A 26,509-nucleotide genomic window follows, 5' to 3' on the forward strand; every position below is an offset into this window, starting at 1 on the left:
AAAGTTAAGGAATTTGAAGCAAATGGAGATATTTCACAGCACGGCCATTAACTTGACGAATGATGTAGTAGATCAAGGAATAAATGGTTGAACACTGTTTTCCTAAACACAAACTTTTGGTGAAAATCAAAATCCATAACACCTGTTGATGTTGAAAACACTGTCAGCGTGAAGGGTCTGATAAGGAGAGTGAGAAAGTAAAGACATTTGCTGTACAATAGGCATTAGAAATTCTGAGATAGCAAGAACTGCAGATGCTGGAATCAGAGTTAACGCAATGTGGTGCTGGAGGAACACAGCAGGCCAGGCAGCATCAGAGGAGCAGGAAAGCTGATGCTTCGGGTCAGGACCCTTCTGCAGAAATGGGAAGGGGGAATCTCAAATAAATAGAGGAGGGGTGGGGCTGGGGAAGTTGGTGTGATGGTGATAGGTGAATACATGGAGGCAGTGGTTGGATTTGGTCAGTGAGGTGGGAGTGGGCAGATAGGTAGGAGAGAAGATGGACAGGTTGTGTCAGGTCAAGGAGCAGGGATGAGAGGGAGGGTTGGAGGCGAGAAGATTTTGAAACTGGTAAAATCCACATTTAGGCCATTGGGCTGTAGGTTCCCGAGGTGGAATGAGGTGCTGCTCCTCCACTTTGTGGTTGGCGTCACAGTGACACTGGAGGAGGCCCAGAATGGACATGTCACCAAGGAAGTGGGAGTTAAAATGTTTTGCAACTGGAAGGTGTCATTGTTTGTCACATACAGAACACAGATGCTCTACACCGATGTAGAGGAGGCCAAATCAGGCGCAGCAAATGCAGTAGAACAAGTTGAGAGATGCGCAGGTCAAACCACCACTGATGTTGAAGGTTTTTTTTTGCCTTGAACGGACGTTTGAGGTGAGGTGTAGGAGCAGGTGTAGCACTTCCTGTGGTTGCAAGGAAAGGTGCCAGGGGTGGTGGGGTTAGTAGGGAGTGTGGACCAGACAAGGGAGTTGCAGAGACAGCAGTCAGACAAAATGCAGTTACGGGTGGGGAGAGAAATACAGCTTTGGTTGTGGGCTGGACTGTCAGCTGCGGAAGAGGCGGAGAATGATGCGTTGGATGCAGAGGGTGGTGGGGTGATTTGTCTTTATTTTTACTTTTGTTGGGGTGGGGGCAGGTGATGTGAGGTAGAGGTGTGGAAACGGAAGAGATGCATTTAAGGGCATTTTCAATCACTGGAAGGGGTGAAGTTACGATCCTTGAAAAAGGAGGACATTGGTGGTGTGCCGGAGTTGAATGCCCCGTATTAGGAGTAGAATGTGGTGGAGTCGGAGGATTTGGGAGTAGGGGATTGCATTCTTGCAGGGAGGTGGGCGAGAGGAGGTGTAATCTGAGTAGCTGTGGCAGTCAGTGGGCTTGAAATAGATGTCGGTTATGAGGCGATCATCAGAGATGGAAACAGAGAGGTCCAAGGAGGAGAGAGAGGTATTGGAAATGGTCCAGGTGAATTTGAGGTTGGGGTGACAGGCGTTTGTAAAGTTGATGAACTGTTCAAGCTCCTTGTGGAAGCACGAGGCAGTGCCAATACAGTCATCAATGAAGTGAAGGAAGAAGTGGGGGATAGTGCCAGTGTAGCAGCGGAAGAGGGACTGTTCCACGTATCCTACAAAGAGGCAGGCATAGCTTGGGCCCATGTGGGTGCCCATACCACCACTCTCTAGTTTGCAGGAAGTGGGAGGAATTGAAGGAGAAGTTGAGGGTAGGGACAAGTTCATTTAAGTGGAGAAGGGTGTTGGTGGAGAGGGACTGGAAGAAACGGAGGGCTTTTAGGCCATCCACATGGGGGATACAAGTATATAGGGACTGGATATCCATAGTGAAGATGAGGCACTAGGGGCCAGGTAATCGAAAGTCCTGGAGGAAGGAAAGGGCATGGGCTGTGTCCTGGACACAGGTAGGGAGCTCTTGGACCGGGGCAAGAAAACAGAGACAAGATAAGCTGAGATAAGTTCAGTGGGCAGCAGCAGGCTGAGACAATGGGTCGGCAGGGCAGTTAGGTTTGTGGATTTTGGAAAGGAGCTAGAAACGGATGGTGCAGTTTTGGGAAACAATGAGTTGGAGGCTGTGGGTGGGAGGTCACCTGAGGTGATGAGGTTGTGAATAGTTTGAGAGATGATGGTTTGGTGGTCAGGGGTGGGATCATGGTCAAGGGGTCAGCAGGAGGAGGTGTCAGAGAGTTGGCGCCCTGGCCTCAGCTACATAAATGTCCGTGTGCCATACCAAGAGTGCGCCTCCCTTATCCGCGGGTTTAACGGTGAGGTTAGGGTTGGAGCGGAGAGCTGCACGTTCCTTGGGGGAGAAGTCGCAGTAAGTGAGAGGGGTGGACGGGTTGAGGCAATCGATATTGCGACAGCAGTTGGAAATGAAGAGTTTGAAGGAGCGTAGGAGGCCTACCCTTAGGAATTCTGTCTGGATTCAAACCCAAATTCAAAATGAAGAAGTAACTCTCAAAAGCAGTAGAACAAATCCATTCTTCATAGAATCCCTACAGTGCAGAGAGTCCATTGAGCCCATCAAGTGCACCAACCCTCTAAAGAGCAACTCATCCAGACCCACCCCTCAACCCTATCCCCATGGCCCTGCATTTACCATGGGCAGTCACCTAGCTTCCACATCCCTGTACACTACAGGCAATTTAATATGGCCAATCTTGCACCTTTAGAGTGCTACCCTAGCACTAGGCTTGGTGGTCATCAGAAAGCTCTTTTCTGCATTTACCATCTAGCCCTGTAACAATTTTATAGTTTCTACAAGACCCCCTCATTCTTCTAAATTCCAGTGAATACAGACCTAACTGATTCAGTGCGTCTTCATAAAGCAACTCTACCATCCCAAGAATCATTCTGGTAAATCTTTGTTGCACTCCCTACATAGTCAGAACATTCTTCTTCAGGTAAGGAGACCAAAACTGCACACAATACTCCAGCTATGGTCTCCCCAAGGCTCTGTACAATCACAGCAAGATGTTGCTGATCCTGTTCTTGAATCCTCTTGCTATGAAGGCCAAAATACCATTTGCCTTCTTCACTACCTGCTGCACCCACATATACACTTTCTGCAATTGGTGTACAAGAACACCCAGGTCATGCTGCACCTCCCCTTTTCCTAATCTAGAGCCAAAGAACAATCTGTCCTCCTTTCTTTGATATCAAAGTGGAGAACCTCACATTTATCTGCATTATTCTTCATCTGCCATGCATTTGTCATACTGAAACATCACCACATCGTTTTCATTTCATCCTCTAATCCAATTTTGTCTCACCTGCAACTTGGAGATATGACATTTAGTTTCCTTGTCTAAAATTAATATACATGACTGTTTTGGTTCTGTATAAATAGTAGTATATTGTGATTCACAGTTTGGTAGACAGTTTGATATACTTCCAATTCATCGAGCACACAATTAAAATTTAGCTTACCGGATCAAACATGTCAGACTGGCTGAGCTCAGTTTTGAAATCAGCTGATCCAGCCAAGATTAGGCCCGCCACGTTCACCTTGTCGCTGCTGATGAAGAGCTGCACAGCTGTCTCTGCTACCTTCCGCACATAGTTGTGTCTCTTCTCCATTCTCAGGCGAGCAAAACGCAGAGCTGACTGACCTCCTCTGCCTTTAAACACAAATGTTTGGATTTGACAATCTGATTCAAGGAAAGCTGTGCCCACAATCAAGAAACTGAAGAAAACAGAAATACTGAAAATGCACAAGTCTTCATCTATACTTTTCAACAATGAATTACTATGTAATGCAATGAGGCTACCCTGTTCACTGCACAAGGTTCAATAACTAACATTCAAATAAGTTAGCAATATCTTTAATTCTGGTTGTTAGCGGGAAGGAAATTAGATGGGACACAAGACATTCCTGTTCTTCCTCAAATAATGTTCTGTAATCTTACCCTACCATTCTGCAGTTTATCAGTTTAATGCACTGCGCAAAGACACCAGTAACAATACAGCATTCTCTCTGGAATAGCCTAGATCGTCAAATTCAGACCCTAGTAAATTACAAAACTCTCCAGATATGTAAGAAAACATCTAACAAATGGAATTATGCATAGGTCAGAATCTGAGCAGTATCTTCGGTGGGATCCTTAGCCAGTTCCACTGTATAATATCAGCGATTTGTTTTCTTCAAGCTGCTGTCATTTAAATTTCTCCAGGCTTCCTGCCCATTGGAGAACATTACTTTTCTTCATGGTTCTTTTCTCCACTTTTTCCACCCCTCAGTAAATGCTTAAAACTCACTACATCTCTTACCTTTTCTCAATCCTGAGGCAAAAACCATCAGATAAAACAGTAACTCATTCTTTCTACACAAATTCTGCCTAACCAGTTGCATATTTCCAAATTTTTATATTTTCATTTCAGACTTCCAACATCTCCAGTATTTTGTTTTTGGCATTTTGTTAAAATGCTCTCAAACAATGAAGAAACAATATACTCACATACAGATTCCCCATATGCAAACTCGTACACACAAGAAAAGTTATAATACTGTTGAGTTGCGCTGGTTCTTTTAGCGATCAATCATCATAAATTACACATGGCAAGAACTATCCTAATAAATATACGGATTAAAACACGAACAGTTGGCCAGTCAACCACTCAAGCTCCCTCTAGCACAGACTTCGATAACCTCTTATTTATATCTTTATTTCATTTCACCTAGCTGGTATCACGGTTCTCAACGGCCATGCCTAAAGAAAAATAAAAGCAAATCTGTGTCTTAAAATTATACATATGTGATTGTGGATACTGTGTGAGAGCACGTGCAAGCACAGGACACAGTGCGGGTGAGAAGGGCAGAAGGCATTGAGAAAGGGGAAGAGGCGGAGAGAGAGCGAGAGCGAGGGAAGCGGAGGGGGGGGAGGGGAAGGGGGGGAGGGGGGGGAGGGGGAGAGGCGGAGAGAGAGGGAGAGGCGTAGAGAGGGGGAGAGGGACACATGGTGGAGAAAAGAGGAATTTCCAAATCCCTTTTAAGTGTTTGCTGACACTGTATAATTCAAAAGGTTGTATGGCTCTTGTAGCACAGTGGTCTTTGTTTGAGTTCATGCCCTCCTGTTCTAAACATGTTGAAACCTGTCTGCAAAAGGTTGATTGAAAATACCTATGCACTCTTTTAATCTAGACTCCTCCACCAGCAGAAATAATTTCTCTCCACCAACCCTATTCATGATGATATTTAGGTCCTTACTTATTGAACGTATTTATTTCTATGAATCTGTGCTCGATATCCATTGAAAGCCAGTGTAATAGCCTGAAGAATAGGATCCTGAGAGGAGCTAAAGAGTAACTATTTGCTGCTAATGAAATTTGGAATAGTGCCACAACATCCAGAAGTCACGCGTGTCAAAACTGAAGTCACAACGCATCTCAGTGACCTATGAGAAACCTCCAATGATGGTCTCAGAGAGCCACATCTGAGTGGCAGGGAACTATACTTCATTTTGACTCATTGCCCACAACTGGATTTAACATTGATTTATTTAGTCAGTATCAGCAGGTGCAGAGACTGCACACTGACACAGTCACAAGTTCAGCTCTCTGTTTAGCAATATAGTAAATTAATGCACTAATTAGTAGAGAATCAAGGTGAATGGTTGATAAGTAATGAATTTTACTTCTTTAAATTTGAGTTGCTTTTAAAATTTTATTTACAGAAATTAGTAATAAAAAATTACTCATTATTTGTAAAAACTTTAAATGGAAACAAACAGTCTGTATGTGAAAAGTTTAGTTAAAAAAAGGGTTCACACATCATTTTGTTTGGTTTGCAGGCCTCACTGCAAATACTCTCATTGGTTCACCATGCTGAAGCCAGCAGTTGAAATTCCCACTGCAGGCAATTTACCCAGTTAGCATGAAATTCTCAGCCCAGTCAGCAGTCATCACCGCCAGTAGACAACTGACTGCAAGATCTGGGCTACTGTTCTTAAGATGTGATGCCCAGAAAGGAACAGTGCTCCAGATGTGGCTTAACCAAAGGTCTGAACAATTATTTCTTCTGCTTTGATTTGCAAATCACAAAATAACAGAAATCCCTTATTATACCCATCCATCAGCTTTTAGTGAGGTCAGTACTTGTATTCCTGAACCTTTCAAATCACTACCAGTTCCCACTTCTTCTCATTTAGAAAATATTCTAGACTTGAATTGGAAAACAGATGACCTAACATTTCTAACCCAATTCTGTCCACTCAATGACAACATCCAGCTCTCATCTAAACCATCTAACATACTTCTCTAGCAAACATATATACCATTCACCATTAATTACACCCTACCAATCAGTATTATCAACTAACACAACAAAATGTGAGGCTGGATGAACACAGCAGGCCAAGCAGCATCTCAGGAGCACGAAAGCTGATGTTTCGGACCTAGACCCTTCATCAGAGAGGGGGATGGGGTGAGGGTTCTGGAATAAATAGGGAGAGAGGGGGAGGCGGACCGAAGATGGAGAGAAAAGAAGATAGGTGGAGAGAGTATAGGTGGGGAGGTAGGGAGGGGATAGGTCAGTCCAGGGAAGACGGACAGGTCAAGGAGGTGGGATGAGGTTAGTAGGGAGATGGGGGTGCGGCTTGGGGTGGGAGGAAGGGATGGGTGAGAGGACGAACAGGTTAGGGAGGCAGAGACAGGTTGGACTGGTTTTGGGATGCAGTGGGTGAAGGGGAAGAGCTGGGCTGGTTGTGTGGTGCAGTGGGGGGAGGGGACGAACTGGGCTGGTTTAGGGATGCAGTTGGGGAAGGGGAGATTTTGAAACTGGTGAAGTCCACATTGATACCATTAGGCTGCAGGGTTCCCAGGCGGAATATGAATTGCTGTTCCTGCAACCTTCGGGTGGCATCATTGTGGCACTGCAGGAGGCCCATGATGGACATGTCATCTAAAGAATGGGAGGGGGAGTGGAAAAGGTTTGCGACTGGGAGATGCAGTAGTTTGTTGCGAACTGAGCGGAGGTGTTCTGCAAAGTGGTCTCCAAGCCTCCACTTGGTTTCCCTAATGTAGAGGAAGCCACAGTGTACAGTGGATGCAGTATACCACATTGGCAGATGTGCAGGTGAACCTCTGCTTAATGTGGAATGTCATCTTGGGGCCTGGGATAGGGGTGAGGTGTGGGGGCAAGTGTAGCATTTCCTGCGGTTGCAGGGGAAGGTGCCGGGTGTGGTGGGGTTGGAGGGCAGTGTGGAGCGAACAAGGGAGTCACGGAGAGAGTGGTCTCTCCGGAAAGCAGACAGGGGTGGGGATGGAAAAATGTCTTGGGTGGTGGGGTCGGATTGTAGATGGCGGAAGTGTCGGAGGATGATGCGTTGTATCCGGAGGTTGGTGGGGTGGTGTGAGAGAACGAGGGGGATCCTCTTTGGGCGGTTGTGGCGGGGGCGGGGTGTGAGGGACATGTTGCGGGAAATACGGGAGACGTGGTCGAGGGCGTTTGGATTCTCCAGCATCTGCAGTTCCCATTATCTCTAGTATTATCAACTATCCTGAATTTTAGCATCCTTCCTAACAAATTCCCAATGCAAGCCAACAGACTGCCTCCAATAGTATTTGCATTGTTCTTGAATGCCTTCTGAACAGCGCATTAATCATCAATCCTTTATCTGCCATTTTTTTTACCTTCAAGAAATTCAGTTTTGTTTATTCAACATTCTCTTCACAAATCCATGCTGGTTTTCAATGACCAGCTCCAAAACACCAATAATTTCTCAGTTTCTCCTTCCTTATTCTTTCGTGATAAAGTGTCATTGATTTACTTAGTCAGTTGAGTATCTAATGTGTACTGTGACCAACCATCTCCACACCAAATCGAGAATTTACAAATTGACAGAAGTAATTTCAGTTGACCTTGTGTAGAGGTCATATACACCACACCCATGGGGGTGGAGGGGGAGAAACAACATTTAGTAACCATTATCTAACAAGCAAGTTAAAATATGCAGCAACACAGAATTGCTGAATCTAGAAGCCAAGTTGTAAACTTAACCACCATTGCTGGCCTATTTACTAGTTAACTCCCTGCTCCATAACACAGAAACTGAGTTAGACCAAACCTTCACCTAACATTCACCCCAAGCCAGTAACCATGCATCTTCTGCGCACCTCTAATCATGTTTCCTACGAACATTTAAAAAATAATTTCTTGCATTGCCGGCATTACATTAAAATACAGAAGCAAAGCAATAACAAAAGACGACTGGATGTCAATCTGTTTCTCAATAAAAATACAAACAAAGGCACAAATTCACAGCAAAACCCCTAACTGCAGTGCCCAAAGATTTCACGGCACTTTTTTTTAAAAGAAACACAACGTAGTTCCAAAAGCCCAGTTCCCATTCATTGTCTGGCACCTCACAGTACATACCAAAGGCAATCCATCTTGGTACTTTCGTTTAAAAAATATACGGGCTAATAGCAGCCCATTTCAAACCACAAAGTTCCCACTCAACAAACCAGCTGTAATAAAAAAAAGGAGTAAATCCCCAGGCTTTGTGAAGTGGCTGTTGGGTCTCATGTAAAACAAGTGATCTTCCTCTATCACATAATAAACAAACAAGAAATGGTTCTGTATTAATACATTCAATTTACAATACCAACCCATGTATTGACACACAAATGTCAGGCAAAGTACAGAAACAGTAAATGTCAGTGATTATGGAGCTAAGAAAGATTTAAATCAGCTCAAATCAAAAAAAGTGGATGCTCTAAATCAGAAACAAAAACAGAAATTCCTGAAAAAGTTCAGTAGGTCTGGCAGCATCTGAGGACAGAAATCAGAATTGGTGTTTCGGGTCGAGGACCCTGCCTCAGAATTAGGCCAGTTCCACCTATTTGGACCTTCCATAAAGAGACTTAAGGAATATTCAGTGATAGTTTCAGATACATTAACCAGTTTAATAAACAACACACTATGCATAAAGTATTGTTCATTCAAGCTTTGGTCCTATTGTATTTGGTTAGCTAATCTGAATAAAGTTGCTTCATTTTGATATCAGAAATCTCAGATAAACTGAGTGGAGGAAAATTCTTCTGGATGTTCACCTAATGACTTCAGTTGCAAACTGAATGCAAGCCAATGGGAGATGGCGTTTGGGTTTGGCTGCATTGCTTCACCCTTTCTCTAGAATGTGATCATTACTGGCAAAGCCAGCATTTGTTGTTGATTCCTAATTTCCCCTGAACTGAGGGGCTTGCCATTTCAGAGGGCAGTTAAGAGTCATTACACTGCTGTGAGTATGGAGTGACATGCAAGGCTGAGCAGATAAGGACTGCAAAGCTGACCAGATAAGAACTGGAAATTTCTCTTCCTCATGGACATTAAGGAATCAGATTGGATTTTATGATAATTAACGATGGTTGTCAGGTCACAGTCCCCATTATCAAGACTAACTTTGTAATTCCAGATTTATTTATTGAATTTAAATTCCACCAGCTATGGTGGCCACAGCCTCAGAGTGAAAGGTAGATTCTTTGGAACTGAGAGGAGGAGGAATTCCTTAGCAGAGAATCTGTGATACTCGTGGCCATCGCAGCCCTATGCGGCAAAGTTATTGAATGATTTTAAGACAGAACTAGATAGGTTTTTGACTAGGAAGGGAATCAAGGGTTACATGGAGAAGGCAGGAGAATAGGGTTGAAAAGCATATCAGCCACGATCTAATGGCAGGGCATGGCTGATGGGCTCAATGGCTGATAAGACCATATTTTATGATCCCTAGACTGTTAGGCCAGATTAGCCATTAAGGAAATAATAAGACAACAGGCCATCTTATGATATTTTGCAATGACAAAGGAATAATTGGCAAAGTAAATGTAGGAGACCCCTTGGGGATAAGCAACCATAACATAACAGAATTCATCATCAAGACTGAGTGTATGGTAGTTGTTTCCAAGACTATTGTCCTGAATCTTTTGGGCAACTAGAATGGTATGATATGAGAGTTGGCTATGATGGATTAGAAAATGTTACTGAAAGGAATGACAGTGGATAGGCAATGGCTAGCATTCAAAAAGCAAATGGGTTAATGACAAGAGTTGTTTATTCCTGTCTGATGCAAGAGCTTGAAGGGGGCAGTACCAAACTATGGCTTACAAGGGATGCCAGAATAGGCATAAAAATTGGCAAGAAAAAACAAAAAGACCTGAGGATTGAGAACAGTTTAAAAGTCAAAGGAAAACCAAGGGATTGATTAAGAAGGGCAAAACAGGGTTTGAGCGCTAAGTTTACAGGAACAGAACAGTTGACTGTAAAAGTTAGAAATGGGATGAGAAAAAGACTGGTGAATGCTGATGTACACCCCTTTCAATGAGAAAACTGGGGAATTTATAATGAGGAATGAAAACAGGGCGTCCAACTAAATTCATACCTTGCTTGGGTCGTCACAAAGGAGGATACAAATAACATACCAGAAATTATGGAGAATACTGAGTTTAGTGAGAGGAAGGAACTGTAGCAAGTCTGTATTAGCAGAGAAGTGGTAATGGAGAAACCGATGGGATTGCAGGCTGATAAATCCCCATTGCCATGATAATTTGCATTCCAGAGTACTTAGGAGTGGCCCTAGAAATAGTGGCTGCATTGGTGGTCACCTTTCAACTCTGGAACTGTTCTTAGACTGAAGGGTAGCTAATATAGCCCAACTACTTAAAAAAGGGAGGCAGAGCGAAAACAGAGAATTATTGACCAGAGACTCTGACATCGGTAGTGGGGAAGATACGAGAGTCTATTATCAAGGATTTTATAGCACAGCACTTTAGAAAATAGTGGTAGAATCAGACACAGTCACCATGGATTTACTAAACAAAAAGGGGAGGGAAATCATGCTTGACAAATTCTTCAAGGATGTAACTAGTAGAGTCAGGAGCAAGTGGATTTAGTTTATATGGAAGGCTTTCAACAAAGTCTGATATAACAGATTAATGAGTAAAATTAAAGCGCATGGGGTTGGGGGTAGTGCAGCGCATGGGGTTGGGGGTAGTGCATTGACATAGATAGAAAATTGGTTAGCAGACAGGAAGAAACATTAGGATCGTTATATGAATGGCAGCCAGTGACTAGTAGTACTGCAGGCATCAGTTCTAGAATCCCAGCTAAACACAATAGACATTAATGAAGATGAGGGAACTAAATGTAATATCTCAAAATTTGCAGATGACACAAAGCTGGGTGGAAGGGTGAACTGTGAGGAGGATACAAAATGTTGCAAAGTGATTTGGACAGGCTGAAAACGTGGGCAAATACATGGCAGATGCAGTAAAACGCAGCTAAATTGAGGTTATCGACTCTGGTAGCAAAATTAGAAAGACAGATTAATATTTGACTGGCTGTAAATTAAGAGAGAAGGTTCAAAGAGACCTGGGTGCTCTCGTGCACCAGTGTTTGAAAGCAAGGTTGCAGGTGAAGCAAGCAATAAAAGCGACAAACTGGACGTTGGCCTTCATAGCAACAGAGCTCAAGTACAGACACAAGGATGTCTTGCTGCAATTATATGGGGCATTGGTGAGGCACGTGCAGAATACTGCATGCACTTTTGCATTTTCTGAGGAGGGATGTTCTTGCTATAAAGGTAGTGCAGCGAAGGGTTATTGAATTGATTCCAGGGATGGAAAGTCCGACGTATGAGGAGGAATTCAGTCAATTAGGATTGTATTCACTGCAGTTTAAAAGAACGAGGATGGATCTTATAGAAAGCTGTAAGATTCTAACAGGACTAGACAGGTTGGTTGCTGGAAGCATGTTTCCTATGGTGGGGGATGCCAGAACTAGAGGTCACACGTAAAGAATTGGAGGTAAACCCTTTTGGACTGAGATGAGGAGAAATTTCTTCTCACCGGAGAGTGGTGAGTTGTAAAATTCACTATCAAATAAAGTGGTGAAGGCCAAAACATTGTGTTTTCAAGAAGGAATTAGACATAGTTCTTCTGGCAAAATGGATCAAGGGATGCAGGGCAGGAACGGATTAGGCTATTCTACTCAATGATCAGTTATGATCATATTGATTGGCAGAGGCGGCCAGAAGGTCAAATGGCACTTTACTGTTCTATGGTCTAGCCGAGACACATGTTCACTACACCATAATATATCTCTGGTTACAGTACGCAGTTAAATTCAAATGCCACTGGGGTCAGTACTGAAATGGTGGCAAGGAAACAATTCAGTTAACTTAAAATGCACAAGAGACACAAAAATACTGAGTCAATCAGCTACTCTCTATCTAATGCTAGCTCCTTTAGGTATCATCACTGCCTCCTTACCGTGCTTCTTTGGTAGATCCACAGTGAACTTGTGTAGTACCTCCCGTGTGTTTCCCTGGAGCGTACCGAACAAAGCTCCAGTACCATCAATTACGATAAACCCAAATTTGCTGTCGTCAGACAGTAGCGCAGTCAGAGCCTTTCAAGAGAAGTACAAGTCCATGAAAGCAACTACAACATTCAGCATCCCCTGGACAAGCTCAAAGCCCAAATGATTATGAATAATTTACTCATCCGGGGCCAGAAGTGAAAAAGACAAGCTGCCCCAGGTCTGAGTACTCCGGTCTCATCTAACAAGTGGTGTCACATGTCACTCAGCAGTCTGGTTGAAATGTTCAAATCCCATTTAGCAATACAGCATAAAATCGAGTCTACATACCCAGTACAGTACTGATTGAAAGTTGTACTATTGGAGGTACATTCTTTCAGCTGACATATCAGACAGGGAGCTTGTCTGCCCTCTCAAGTGACGATAAAAAAATTATTGCAAAAAACTGGAGCACTCCCTTCGAAACCTAATTTACATAAAGGAACACAGGAACGCCAGTATTCAATAAGATCTTGGCTGACCTATAGCCTAATTGTCTTTGACCAATGTCCCTTTCTACCTTTGCTTGGCAAAAATGCATCTCACTCACATTTAAAACGAACAACTGATCCTACATCGATTGCTGTTCATGGAGGTGTGTTCTAAACATCTACCACCCTTTGTAGAAGTGCTTCCTAACATCTTTCCTTAATAATCTGGCCCTAATTCTCAGACTACGTTCCGTAGTTCGAGGTCACTACCAACAGAAATTGTTCATCGTTATTTCTCTGTCTTATCCTGTTAAGAGCTTGAAGATTTTGATCAGATCTTCCTTAACCTTCAAAATTCAACAGAAAACAGGCCTAATTTATGTAATCTCTCCTCAAAACTTATCCCTGATCATTCTTGTACACCTACACTGTATTCCCTCCAAGGCCAATCCATCCTTCCGAAGGTGTGGTGCCTAGATCTTCTCTCAGTACTCCAAGTGGGGTCTAATCAGAGTTTTGTATAACTGCAGCATAATTTCTGCATACTCGTACCCCAGTCCTCCAGATTTCAAAGCCAGCATTCCATTAGTTTTCTTGATTATTTTCTGCACCTGTTCATGCCATTTTAAAGATGTATGCACCTAAACCCCCAAGCTTCTCTGGATAGCATTTCATTCACAGCTAAAAGTGTCACCATCACTTGGCTGTTTGTTAGATTCTGTGTGCAAATAGGCTGTTACTTTCATAACAATACAATAGTTAAGTCACATTAAAGTGGTTTCAATGCCTGCAAGTTATTTGAGGGAATATAACATTGTGAAAGTTGTGATGTAAAAATAATTATTTCTTTCTACCAAAGGAAGAAAAGGGCACAGGCTACTTACTTCACAGAAAATCTAGACATTCCCTGGCAAGAGAAACTCCACAAACAGCTGAAGTGGGGATGAAGCAATCGAACAATCAGGTAAACGAGGTAAAAATCAACCAACTGAAACGAGTAAGAGGAACACTAGGTACTTGGGCTAAATGGCCCTTTTTAGCCCTGAATCAAGCCTTGCTGGAGCAACCCACTTGCCAGAGCATCTAATTCAGGGACAAACTAGGAATCAAACCAGAGATCCCCTCGTCTGGACCACTTAGTTATGTGTTGCCTTTTGCACTTGGCTACTGGGGATAGCTAAAAAACAAACTGCAGCACATGGCAGATAAACCATGAGAACTGGTACCACAAGGTAAACATACCAAAGGTTACTTACCTCTGTATGAAATTTATTGTCACAGAGATATAGGGATGTATTAATTGGTTTGAAGGGCTCAAAATCAATGTTAACTTTCTTTTCTTTGCCTTCTTCTGTTACAATTGTTCCACAGTAGACAACCAAACCATTAGGTGGTACTACAAGAGGAGAGCAAGATTTAATATTAATGTTTAAAGTAAACAGACCAACCCAAGTAATATCTCTAATTGTTCAAATAAAAAGAAAAATCACAAAAATAGTTCTGTAGTCTATCTTCAAATGCTAATACTGACAAAATGCATCTGTTCTACTTGAAACTACCACTATAAATAATATTGGCAAAACAATACTTAAAGGGTGTGTGTTAAGAATGGGAATTGGACTCCAACCTCTGAACTGCCCAACTCTCAAGGAGCATAACTATAACAATGATCTGGTGCTGCTAACACAGTTTTAAGGTCAATTCGAATAAAATATCTTTGTAATTTTAATTCATAAACTCAAGTCACCCTGCGGACCATCCTATCACAAGTAAAATTAAGTACTTCTGCCAAGTATTTACAGAACAGCACAAACATTCCTCACAGAAAATCTAAATTTATCAGAACCTGGAGCCAAGTTGTGACTTTATCATGTGCCATGGATTTCTCAATAAACCTCTATCGCATAATCTCATAAGATTGCTGTGAAATCTGGGTTTCTCGTAAGTTGCTTCATTTTCAAAGAAAACACTAAATTACCAACTGTTAAATGCCTGATCAGTATTATTAGCTCAAGTACAAGCTCCCCATCTTTACACTAGGTTGGAAGTAGAAAGGAAAATAAGTCAGTCGCAAACCCTGTCACGACTGCACACTGCACAGTGGTTTCCATTTAATTGCTGGCTGGGTCAAATCAGGTTGTAACTGTCTGCCTTAACAGAAACCTGGTTTCTAGTTAACAGAATTGCTGCAATAGGTGCAAGATCCTAAAGCTGCAGATGAAATTTTCCCAACCCAACCCCACCCCTAATAATGCTTGTATACTTTCTACTAAAAAGCATTCATCGTTGTTAATGGCATTAAATACTGCATTCTTGTTAAAAATACAATAACACAATCTGTATGAGCAATTGCAACATGATCGTTACGAGTAGTTAGAAATCTTCCCACAGCGTACAATGATTCTACATCTGGATACTGTTCGCTGTCGAGTTACTCCAGTTTGTCTTCTGATTTACGACAGTGGGGTTTGGCACAGAATGGAGCCTGCAATTATACTTTTGAATAGGTATCCCTATCCAAATGGGCACAAAATGAAATGTCAATCATTTATTAAGTTCACTGAGTTCTTTTTAAATGCCGAAACTGCATTCACGTTAAACTACACTGGTTACCAGAACAGGATAGTGTCTGGATCCTGGTAGCTTTCTGATATAAAACATTCTCATAACAGAGTTGCTCAACAGTTTCACATGGGGAGATAATAGTTTCAATTTTTTTTTTAATATTTGGGCATTGCTGATGAGCAAATTTCAAAACAAGAGGGGAATAAGGTGCATCTGTAAACTTTTAAAATTCAAAAGCAATAAAGAGTAATCATTAAAACTGACCATAGCCCGTTTTGCCTTTTAACCATCTCAGTTAGGAATCAGACAGATTAGACAGCGCACGAGTGAAAGCATGGGACAGAGAATGAGCAAGCAAAAGAGTGTCAGCAAGAGCTCCCAGGTCCTAGTCATAAGGGAAGGTAATGGAGATTAGGACGAGTTAATCACTGGGTTCGAATAACACTGCCGTTGCACTTGCTCTGGAACTACACAAAAGTTGAGAGCTTTGAATTTCCTCTCCCAGCATCTTTGGTGGACGTTTTTTTTTAAAATGAAGAAGGAGGGGAAGGTAGATTGTATGTCTGGCTCAGTCAGTCTCAGGGATCTGACATACACTCAGCCCCTTCTCACCTGTGCAGGACTACACCCTCGACCTCCCTCCCCCCACACCAGCCATCGGGTCTTCTGTTGCCAGTCAACATTTTTTTTAAGCAATGTTAAATACAGGGAATCAGTACAAAGTTTCCTTCCAATGACACAAAACTGTTTCTTTTCTTTTGGGCATGTTAATTCAGCCTTCATTTGATTTTATTCCTGCTTTCAAAAAGGGATGCATTGACCTCAAGAATCTTTAAGTTTGTTTATATAACCATGGGTGTAAAACCACTATTAAACTGTGGGGCTAAGACATGTTAGAGATTAAATCAGCTATTTCTGTTTCACATTTCAGGGGGAAGAAAAAAAATCAACTCATGATTTTCTACCAAATCCTCTGATTTAGGAGCTTGTCTCTTGATTTATGAAACTGCGTATCTATGGACATTTACCTACATTCAAATTGACAGAAATTTCAAGCATGCATGACGTTCACTTAATCACATTTAAAAACAGACTTGGTGTATACGCATTAAATTTTCACAGAACGCACTAAGGTCTCAGAGGCACCACAATATTGCTTCATGCTTTGTAGATCTCATTTGCAAGGTACTCACAAGAGATACAATCACACACATTTAAGAACAGTAAATATTTCCTCAAAATAGTTTCTTTCCCTTAACTAATATTAGTCAAGAGATAACTGATAATAACAATCTGTATGAGCAACTGCAGCATGATCGTTACAAGTAGTTAGAAATCTTCCCACAGCATACAATGATTCTAATTCTGGATATTGTTCGTTGTAGAATTACTCTAGTCTGTCTTCTGATTTATGACAGTGGGGTTTGGGTGTGTTACAAAAATAGGTCAATTTACTTTATCCACCAACTTATTTTTCACGTGATTCAATCTGCCTCTTAGAGCGTTGTATTTTTATGGGCTCCACAGTTCATTCTTGTGTAGCATTTTTGGTTTCTTCACTAAACAATGTCTTATTTGCTTTTCGCCATTCCCTTTCATACGCTGCTTCCTTGCTGGTTTTAATCATCTTGACTTGACTCACTCTGTTAAAACTTAAATCTTTAACAAATCATGATCTTAGCTTGGATCTTTCACTGAACAAGTTAGAAACGCTGATTTCAATTTCATTGCTCTTGTCAATTAAATGAAACTCAGTACATGATCAACACATCAGGCCAATTACACTTTCCACACCGTGTCAAAGTTCAAAAGGTTTAAATAACTTGTACAAGTTATGTGACAGTCAGCCCAACACAAAATACCCACTAAACCTTAAGAGAAACTGTAGATAACAAGCAGTCTGACCTTTATTATACAGTTTAAGACGCTGCTGCACAGATGTAATGGCCCCCAGCACAGACAGACGGTTTACTCGAGATTTAATGTTTGAAGCAGTACCGAACTCATCCGCCAACATTTTTGCAACTCGTGAGATCTGGTCTTTGGGAGGAATGATGAGCGAAATCATACTGGTGCCATTCCTAATGAAAAAGAACAAGCATTCACTAATACTGAAATGACAGAAACAATCTTTAATATAATCGGGGCTCAGTTGGTGGCCCCCTGGCATGAACCTTGGCAAAAGCACTTATGAAGTTCTGTAAATGCTTAAATCATGACAGCCAGGTTTAAAAAGGATTGATCTCAACATTTCTGTCTTGTTAGATAAATCTTTAAAATCACAAAATCTGTATCAGCTAAGATATGCTTTCATTCATAGTTACTGATCTCAACATCAGGTAAGCCTCCTGACCTCAGGGTTCCATGACACACACCCTAGCTCAGATTTGAACAGAGAAGGCTAGCAGTCACAGTAAAAAAAAACTACAAAGCATTCGGTGAAGTAGCAGCTGTGGTGAAGTGGTCCCGAGGTGCAAGCATGGTGGAAAGTCACGTTCATTATAAATTCCCTGTTAAGTTAACAAAAATCCAAAGTGCACAGCCTGAGCAGCAAGATTCCCTGCTGAAAACACCCTGGCCCACAAAAACCTTCAGCAGCAACTTTCAAGTTGGCCTTAAATTGGGAGCCAGGCTCTTTCCAAACAGCCAATTACTTTGCACCAATGGTGACATCATGAAACAGTCCAACAAGAGAAGAAATCAAGGACTCATCTGCCTGCTACAAAAGATCTAAAATTGACTGCAGAGGTTTACTGTGTAAAACAGCTACTGGCAAAGCTAAGTGGGCTAAATCTCTTACTTGTCAGTCACTTGATTCTACGACACAATCTCCCACTACATGCTGTCATGCCCCGAATTACCCAACAATGCAGTACTCACAATGTACCTTCCTACGGCACCACTCAAGTAGCTTCCTGTACCAGCACACACTGAAGTTCCCAATTTCTACAGAGGGATAAAAATCATCCTCTTCAAAGACCGTCACCAGATGACAGCTAACAAAGTACTTGCACAATTCATAAATAAAATCTCAAAAGAACCCACACACATGCCTGAAATCCCATAGTCCCTACTGAAACACATAGTATCGGCAAAACTGAGGACAGGCTCACCTCACCATAGCAATGCTTGCATTCAACTGGCGCATGTTAAGTGCAATCTGGTAATGGACCCAAATGGTGCATGGTTGGTTGACATCAGAAAAAACTACATCATAAACATATATTTTTAAAATTCATCCACAGGATTTGAGCAGTGCAGGTTCAGCCTGTATTTACTAACTATCCCTGATTGTCCTTAAGACGGTGGTGGTGATGGTGAGCCACTACAATGAACCACAATAGTCACATGTATGCATACCACAGGCTCAGTTGGGAAGACAATTCCAGGATTTTGTCCCAATGTGACAGAGCTCCAAGTCAGGATTGCAATTGGCTCAAGAGGGGAACTTGCAGATCGTAGTATCCCAATGACCTTCCCTTCCACGGTTTGAAGATGCTATGAAAGGAGACTTGCCAAGTTACTGCACTGCATCTCCAATGTAGTGCAGAGCGCTACTACTGTACACCAATGGCAGAGGGGATTAATGTTTAAAGTGGTGCATGAGGTGCCATTTCTTCTTCATAACGTGGCTTTATTGCGAGATCTTACTGTTATAAATTGGCTGGCATATTCCATTTCATAAATTTCTGAATTATTCCATTTATCGTAAAGTACTTTAAAAGATACCCCGAGGTTGTGAAAGGTGCTATATAAATTTAAGACCTTTCACGTGCATACAGCTTAACATTTACAAAGATTAAGCACATTTTCAATACATGCAGCTCATAAACTGACACCTAAACAAAGTAAAATTGGGAATGATTGAGCAATCAAAATGAAAGGCTTTTGCAATCGGTGCTTTTGCTACTGTTGTTCTGCAAACTCTTCCACTTCACATTTGTAACAATGGAGCACTACAGTTGGTATAGAGGTGAGATAGTGAAACTTTTTCCAATGAATAACATCGTAGGCTACTTTCCAGAATGATCATCAAATGCCAATCTCAACCGCAACAGGCTGAACACCTGTTTGCTGCAAAAATAATCAAACACCATTTTTCAGTTTTGTGCAGTGATAAACAATCTACATGCTACAGCTTAGCCTCTGTAATGGCTGTCAGATAGTACTTATTATATTGATAATACCAGTTCATCATCTAGATGTCACATACATTCAGATACAGAGCCTCTAGTTTTGTCCTTTCATATTACAGTACGATCCAGGTTTATCCAAATTACTCCTAAATGCGCACTGTCTTTTATGTCACTATATGTTACTCTTTCCCATACTATTACCTCTCTAACCTAATCTCTACTCTTAAATTTATGACTGCTTACCAAATTTGATGCCTTGCCAACACTACTTAATTCTAAGCTTTTGCTACTTTCCTAGTTACATGCCTCACTAGAGCACCGGCCACAGCATAATTCAAGCAGAGGCTGACCTAATGTTATAAATCCAACTTTCTCCAGAATTGATGCCAGTTCCAAATGAGCCAGAGGTCATTTTATTCTCCCACACCAGTCTTTTGGCACCTATTTGTTCCGCCTCTTCGGTTAAATATCTCTATCAGCCGATACTAATTTTCATTGCTCTAACTGAAACAACCTCAAATTTTCAAGACTTTTAAAAAAAAAACTTTTATTGACACTTGAATCTGCACTGAATCCACTAGGTCAATATCCATTACATACGATACACAGTATCCAAATTGTCACCTTGTAATATTGACCGACATTCAGGATTTTAGTGATCAAACTCTTGTGACACTGACAGTAATTGAATATCCTATCACTAGTTACTGGTCAGACTGATCTGAAGAACAGCCTCTGAGGACAAGTTATAAGAAAACACCTAGTGAAATCAACAGGCAAAGGCAAACCATTCCTACGGACGCTGAATTTTAGAAAGTGAAGTTATTTTCACAACAGAAGTACCTATCAAGCAAGGTGGGAAGCTCTGAGAGAAAACTTAAAAATTATGAAATCTTTCTACCTGTTAACAATGTGTCAGTACAAAAAAAAAGTCTGAACAACTGAATTCTTCGGAAGATTCAGGGTTCAAATCCAGTTCTATTCTTTGCAAAAAAAATTACAGAACTGTACCCTACCACAGTGTGACACAGAAGACGCATAGCAAACAAAGCAAATAGCTGTTTGTTTTAAAAACACACGTACTCAAACACTGTGCTGTCATGAAGCTTTAGTGATCAGCTGGTCTTCAAACATAAGGGGATGCCAAGACTATCAACTATCTGACATCATGGTCAGAAAACAACCAGCGAGCTGAGAATCTCTCATTTCAAATTTCTGGAGTCATAGGCTGAACTGAACACATTCAAAAACTGCAAGTTAGCAGTCTTTGGCAACATTTCATCAAATTTAAAGTAATTGTATGAATCTCTTCAACTGTGTCTGTTTTTTAACCAATGAAACCATGTACAGAACAGAATTTCACTGATTCATTCTTGAACATATTGATCACTGTTTTTAAGAAAGGGGGTAGAAATCTGATGACTGCAATTAGGTAGAGCTAGCAAGGGGAGTGAAGTAAAACAAACAGCTCGTCTTCAACATTACCAATAATTTCGGCAGACATTTGTTTCTTTTTTCCTCGGAATATTGGTACCAGTCACTAGGCCAGCACTTATTGGTCATACTTAACACCATAAAATAGCCAACGCATTTTCTGGACTCCAAAATCGAAAGCAATCACTTGAGTAAATAATCATAGGGACTATCTGCCCATGCACCGGACGCGAGACAAAGAGCGAGAGCAACAGGGAGCAAGTGAAATCAAATCAGGTCAAATGTGTCACTCAAAAACTTAAAGAAATAGGCAATATGGAGCCTTAAATCAAACAAATGGTTGAACGACAAAAATCAGCTAATGATGTTATTTAAATGCCTTTCTACTGTGACCCTGATTAGGAGGGTTTCAGTGCTTTCTGCACTAGTATTCTCAGCGTAAAACTATACCTACAATAAACTGAACTCTTTAATTTAATGAACCAATGCAGCATGGGAACTTAAAAGCAACATTTCTCAGTACCATGGACTAACATAGACTCCAGCATAACTAAGTCACATCCTCATCGTACATGACCCCAGGACACAATGAGGTCAGCACAACCAAGCCAGAACCCATTGCCCTACAATATTGAACAGTCACCAAGAACGAAATACAATAAAGTTAAGAAGCCCTGCAACGGTGTCCTATCCCAACCCATCTCAGAAAGTCAAATTATATCCCAAACGTAGTGTGAAAATGACAGCCCATTTAACAATCTGCTCCATATCGTAGTAAGATTTCAGAGTACATAACTTTAGACCACACTCGTCTGAAAAGATGTAAAATCTTGAAGGCCAATTTCTGGAATATCTGCAGCTTCTAAAAAGTGAACAGCAAAAACATATTATACTTGTTTAACAGATGTAGTTAAGTCCCCACAAGGACCATTACGTAGGCCCATTCAATAGGTCTAGCAGCAACTGTGGACAGAGAAACAAAATTAACTTTTCAAATCCAGTAGGATCCTTCTTCAGAAGAGTCATACCAGACTTAAAACATTAACTCTTTTTCCTCACTCAACAGATACAGCCATACCTCAGTTTCTCCAGCATCCTGTCTGTCTCAGATTTCCAGCCTGCACAGTATTTTGCTTTTATAACAATTTTGTCGTTGGGTGAGCTCTCATTAATGTCAGATTTTTCTCCTACTCATACTGGACAGCAGCCTAAGTTTTTGATAAATTGAAATTGCCATTTTCCAAACATCTTGGCACTCAAGGAAAAAATTCATACAAGCCAGCAATGTCAAGAACTCACAGTTGCACTATACACTTGAAACTAGACCCAAAAAAGCTGACAACTGCACCCAGAGTACATTTGGCTTTGGGCCCAATGTGACCCAGTGCAAATAATGTTTCACAAGCTCTAATAAGAGTGGAGGTTTGGGGGCTAAGGGGCATAAATAATCCGGAAACTTGAATTCAAAATCATCAGGGGAATCACGGAATTTAAATTCAACTGCTTATAAATAATTTTGGGAACTAAAATAAAAAGTCGTGTTGTCAATGACAATCATGAAACTACTGCATTGTTGTAAAAGTTCACTGGGTTCTTCACAGGTGGAAATCTGCAGGCCCTACCCAGTCTGGTAATTGAGGATCTCTAGATCCATAATTTTGTCATTAACTATTAACTGCACTGTGAAATGGCACAACAGACTATTTGTTTGTACTCAAATGCTACAAAAAAAATAAACTCAACTAATCATCCTGCATTGAGCAAGGATCAGCTACGACAATGCCACACCAAGCCCAGTCAACCACGAAGGGACTGCTTGGTTAACATTTGGACTTGTGCAGAATCAGCAAAACGTTCCACAGACTCGTTCAACAGTGAAGTGATTGCTGACCTCTCAAGATATATTTACCATCTGGAAGGTCAAGGGCAATAGGTACATGAAAACACCAATTATCTGCACATTCCCCTCCAAATCTCATCATCCTAGCTTGGAAATAAATTGCTATTACTGCATCATTACTGGGTCAAGTCTTGTGCTTCACTATGTAACAGCATGTGGGAGTATCCTCACCAGATAGGCTTCATCGATTTCCCTCCCTGCCACCTCAATTACAATCTTGGTGCTATCAACTGTTTATTTTACATGGCTTCCAATAAATTACTGTTTTAAGTAGTCTTACGGTACTAGAACAATTCTCAACACTGAATTTCACAAAAACTACCTCAATTCATGTACTAAAACTTAACCAGCATCATGCAGGGGGTATATTCAATAAACTCAGTCCATCAGGTTGTCAAAGGAGGTCACATTTAATGCAGCCAATTACAGTCCTATCCGTCTACTTTATCATCTGCACAGTGACACAGTGCGTGATCACTTAGTACTAACAAGCAGCATTTGCTTAGCAACTAACGACTCATCCAGAATTAGAAACATAGGAAGAAGTGCAAGCATTTCAGTCCCTACAGCCTGTTCCACCGTTCCACAAGATCACAGCTGACCTGTGGCCTAACTCCGCAAACCTGCCTTTGGCCAATGTCCCTCACCACCTTTACTTAAAAAATCTCAGATTTAAAATTAATAACAGATCAAGCAGCAACTATCATTTGTAGAAGAGAGTGCAATACCTCTACCATCCTTTGCAATGTGAGCACCTCCAACCAGTAGAAATAGTTTTGTCATCTTCCCTGTCCTGTTAACATCCTGAAGACTTTAACTTGGGTTCTAACAGATCACTCATTTCCCAATCCCATTCTAACATTGAATCGAACAAGCACAAAACAGCTGCATTCCAGAGTAATCCAAAAGTGACTTCAGCATTTCACAAGAGTATAGCACCAATGAACCCTAACAAATTTCAAGATGACAGGAATCAATTCCTATCCAACAGCTGGTGTTATATCTCGCACAAAAGACAGACTGTAAGATTGTTCAAAATCAATCATCTCAGCTGGGATTTCACTGCAGTTTCACAGGGTTAATGTCCTGTATCCAGACACATTGTTTCATCAATAGAATTTTCCCTCCATCCTAGTATCAGGAGTGAAGGCATCCGTTGATGATGGTGTGTTCCATTTCTCAGATAATAAAGCAGCCTGTGCCCATGGACAATATTCATCATCCTCTCCAAGTGGCTGAACCCAGCCACCTTGACATTCAACGCCATCACTATCACCAAATCCCCAACATCCAAGGATAATAATTCAACAGAAAACAAACTGGACAAGCAACATAAATAATACGGCTACAAGAACTGGTTGGAAACATGACAACCTATGAGAAGCAACATAACTTACTCTCCACTGTCCATTCACTATTTAAAGTCACAAGTCATCAGTGTAATGGAACATTTTCCCCTTGCCTGCATGCATGCAGCTCAAACACTCAAACAACTCAACATCACCTAGGAGAAAACACAGCCCATATGCCAACATCAACACTCATTTCCTTCACCAAAGATGCAGAGAAGCAGCAGTATCCATCAGTGACAAGATGCAATGCAGTAACTCGCTCAAGTTACATCAACAGTACGTTCCAAACACACGTTGTCTATCATTTGAGGGTCAACAGAAGCATAGAAACATCACCACACAATGACCGTTCATGTCATTCTGACGGGCAGCTATATCACTATTCCTGAAACTCCCTTTCTAAAGCGTGTGATAATGGGAACTGCAGATGCTGGAGAATCCAAGATAATAAAATGTGAGGGTGGATGAACACAGCAGGCCCAGCAGCATCTCAGGAGCACAAAAGCTGACATTTCGGGCCTAGACCCTTCATCAGAGAGGGGGATGAGGTGAGGGCTCTGGAATAAATAGGGAGGGGGGGGGGGGAGGCGGACCGAAGATGGAGAGAAAAGAAGATAGGTGGAGAGAAGCGTATAGGTGGGGAGGTAGGGAGGGGATAGGTCAGTCCAGGGAAGACGGACAGGTCAAGGAGGTGGGATGAGGTTGGTAGGCAGGAGCTGGAGGTGCGGCTTGGGGTGGGAGGAAGGGATGGGTGAGAGGAAGAACAGGTTAGGCAAGCAGAGACAGGTTGGACTGGTTTTGGGATGCAGTGGGTGGAGGGGAAGAGCTGGGCTGGTTGTGTGGTACAGTGGGGGGGAAGAGGACGAATTGGGCTGGTTTTGGGATGCAGTGGGGGAAGGGGAGATTTTGAAGCTGGTGAAGTCCACATCGATACCATTGGGCTGCAGGGTTCCCAAGCGGAATATGAGTTGCTGTTCCTGCAACCTTCGTGTGGCATCACTGTGACACTGCAGGAGGTCCATGACGGACATGCCATCTAAAGAATGGGAGGGGGAGTGGAAATGGTTTGTGACTGGGAGGAGCAGTTGTTTATTGCGAACTGAGCGGAGGTGTTCTGCAAAGCGGTCCCCAAGCCTCCGCTTGGTTTCCCCAATGTAGAGGGAGCCACACCGGGTACAGTGGATGCAGTATACCACATTGGCAGATGTGCAGGTGAACCTCTGCTTAATGTGGAAAGTCATCTTGGGGCTTGGGATAGGGGTGAGGGAGGTGGTGTGGGGGCAAGTGTAGCATTTCCTGCGGTTGCAGGGGAAGGTGCCGGGTGTGGTGGGGTTGGAGGGCAGTGTGGAGCGAACAAGGGAGTCACGGAGAGAGTGGTCTCTCCGGAAAGCAGACAAGGGTGGGGATGGAAAAATGTCTTGGGTGGTGGGGTCGGATTGTAGATGGCGGAAGTGTCGGAGGATGATGCGTTGTATCCAGAGGTTGGTGGGGTGGTGTGCGAGAACAAGGGGAATCTTCTTTGGGCGGTTGTGGCGGGGCGGGGTGTGAGGGATGTGTTGCAGGAAATGCGGGAGACGCGGTCAAGGGCGTTCTCGACCACTGTGGGGGGAACGTTGTGGTCCTTGAAGAACTTGGATATCTGGGATGTACGGGAGTGGAATCCCGTGGGAGCAGATGCGGCGGAGGCAGAGGAATTGGGAATAGGGGATGGAATTTTTGCAGGAGGGTGGGTGGGAGGAGGTGTATTCTAGGTAGCTGTGGGAGTCGGTGGGCTTGAAATGGACAGTTACAAGCTGGTTGCCTGAGATGGAGACTGAGGTCCAGGAAGGTGAGGAATGTGCTGAAAATGGCCCAGGTGAACTGAAGGTTGGGGTGGAAGGTGTTGGTGAAGTAGATGAACTGTTCGAGCTCCTCTGGGGAGGAAGAGGTGGCGCCGATACAGTCATCAATGTAACGGAGGACGAGCTGGGGTTTGGGGCCTGTGTAGGTGCGGGAGAGGGACTGTTCTGCGTAACCTACAAAGAGGCAGGCATAGCTGGGGCCCATGCAGGTGCCCATGGCCACCCCCTTTGTCTGTAGGAAGTGGGAGGAATCGAAAGAGAAGTTGTTGAGGATGAGGACGAGTTCGGCTAGGCGGATGAGGGTGTCGATGGAGGGGGATTGGTCGGGCCTGCGGGACAGGAAGAAGCGGAGGGCCTGGAGGCCATCTGCATGCGGAATACATGTGTATAGGGACTGGATGTCCATGGTGAAAATGAGGTGTTGGGGGCCACGGAGTTGGAAGTCCTGGAGGAGGTGGAGGGCGTGGGTGGTGTCACGGA

General features: G+C 42.5%; 1 protein-coding gene across 4 annotated transcripts in view; it reads right to left on the reverse strand.

The window, feature by feature from the left end:
• Positions 1-26,509, reverse strand: part of LOC125458520 (eukaryotic peptide chain release factor subunit 1) — an 81,767-nt gene that overhangs the window by 16,081 nt on the left and 39,177 nt on the right. For all 4 annotated transcript variants that reach the window (XM_059650769.1, XM_048543861.2, XM_048543859.2 and 1 more), the window contains 4 exons: positions 17,272-17,447; positions 14,058-14,197; positions 12,283-12,421; positions 3,448-3,638 (listed from right to left, as the gene is read on the reverse strand). In XM_059650769.1, coding sequence (XP_059506752.1) covers positions 3,448-3,638; positions 12,283-12,421; positions 14,058-14,197; positions 17,272-17,447 — 646 coding nt within the window. The remainder of the gene's footprint in view (positions 1-3,447; positions 3,639-12,282; positions 12,422-14,057; positions 14,198-17,271; positions 17,448-26,509) is intronic.

Source organism: Stegostoma tigrinum, chromosome 13 (genome assembly GCF_030684315.1).
Source record: "Stegostoma tigrinum isolate sSteTig4 chromosome 13, sSteTig4.hap1, whole genome shotgun sequence".
NCBI classification, from domain to species: Eukaryota; Metazoa; Chordata; class Chondrichthyes; order Orectolobiformes; family Stegostomatidae; genus Stegostoma; species Stegostoma tigrinum.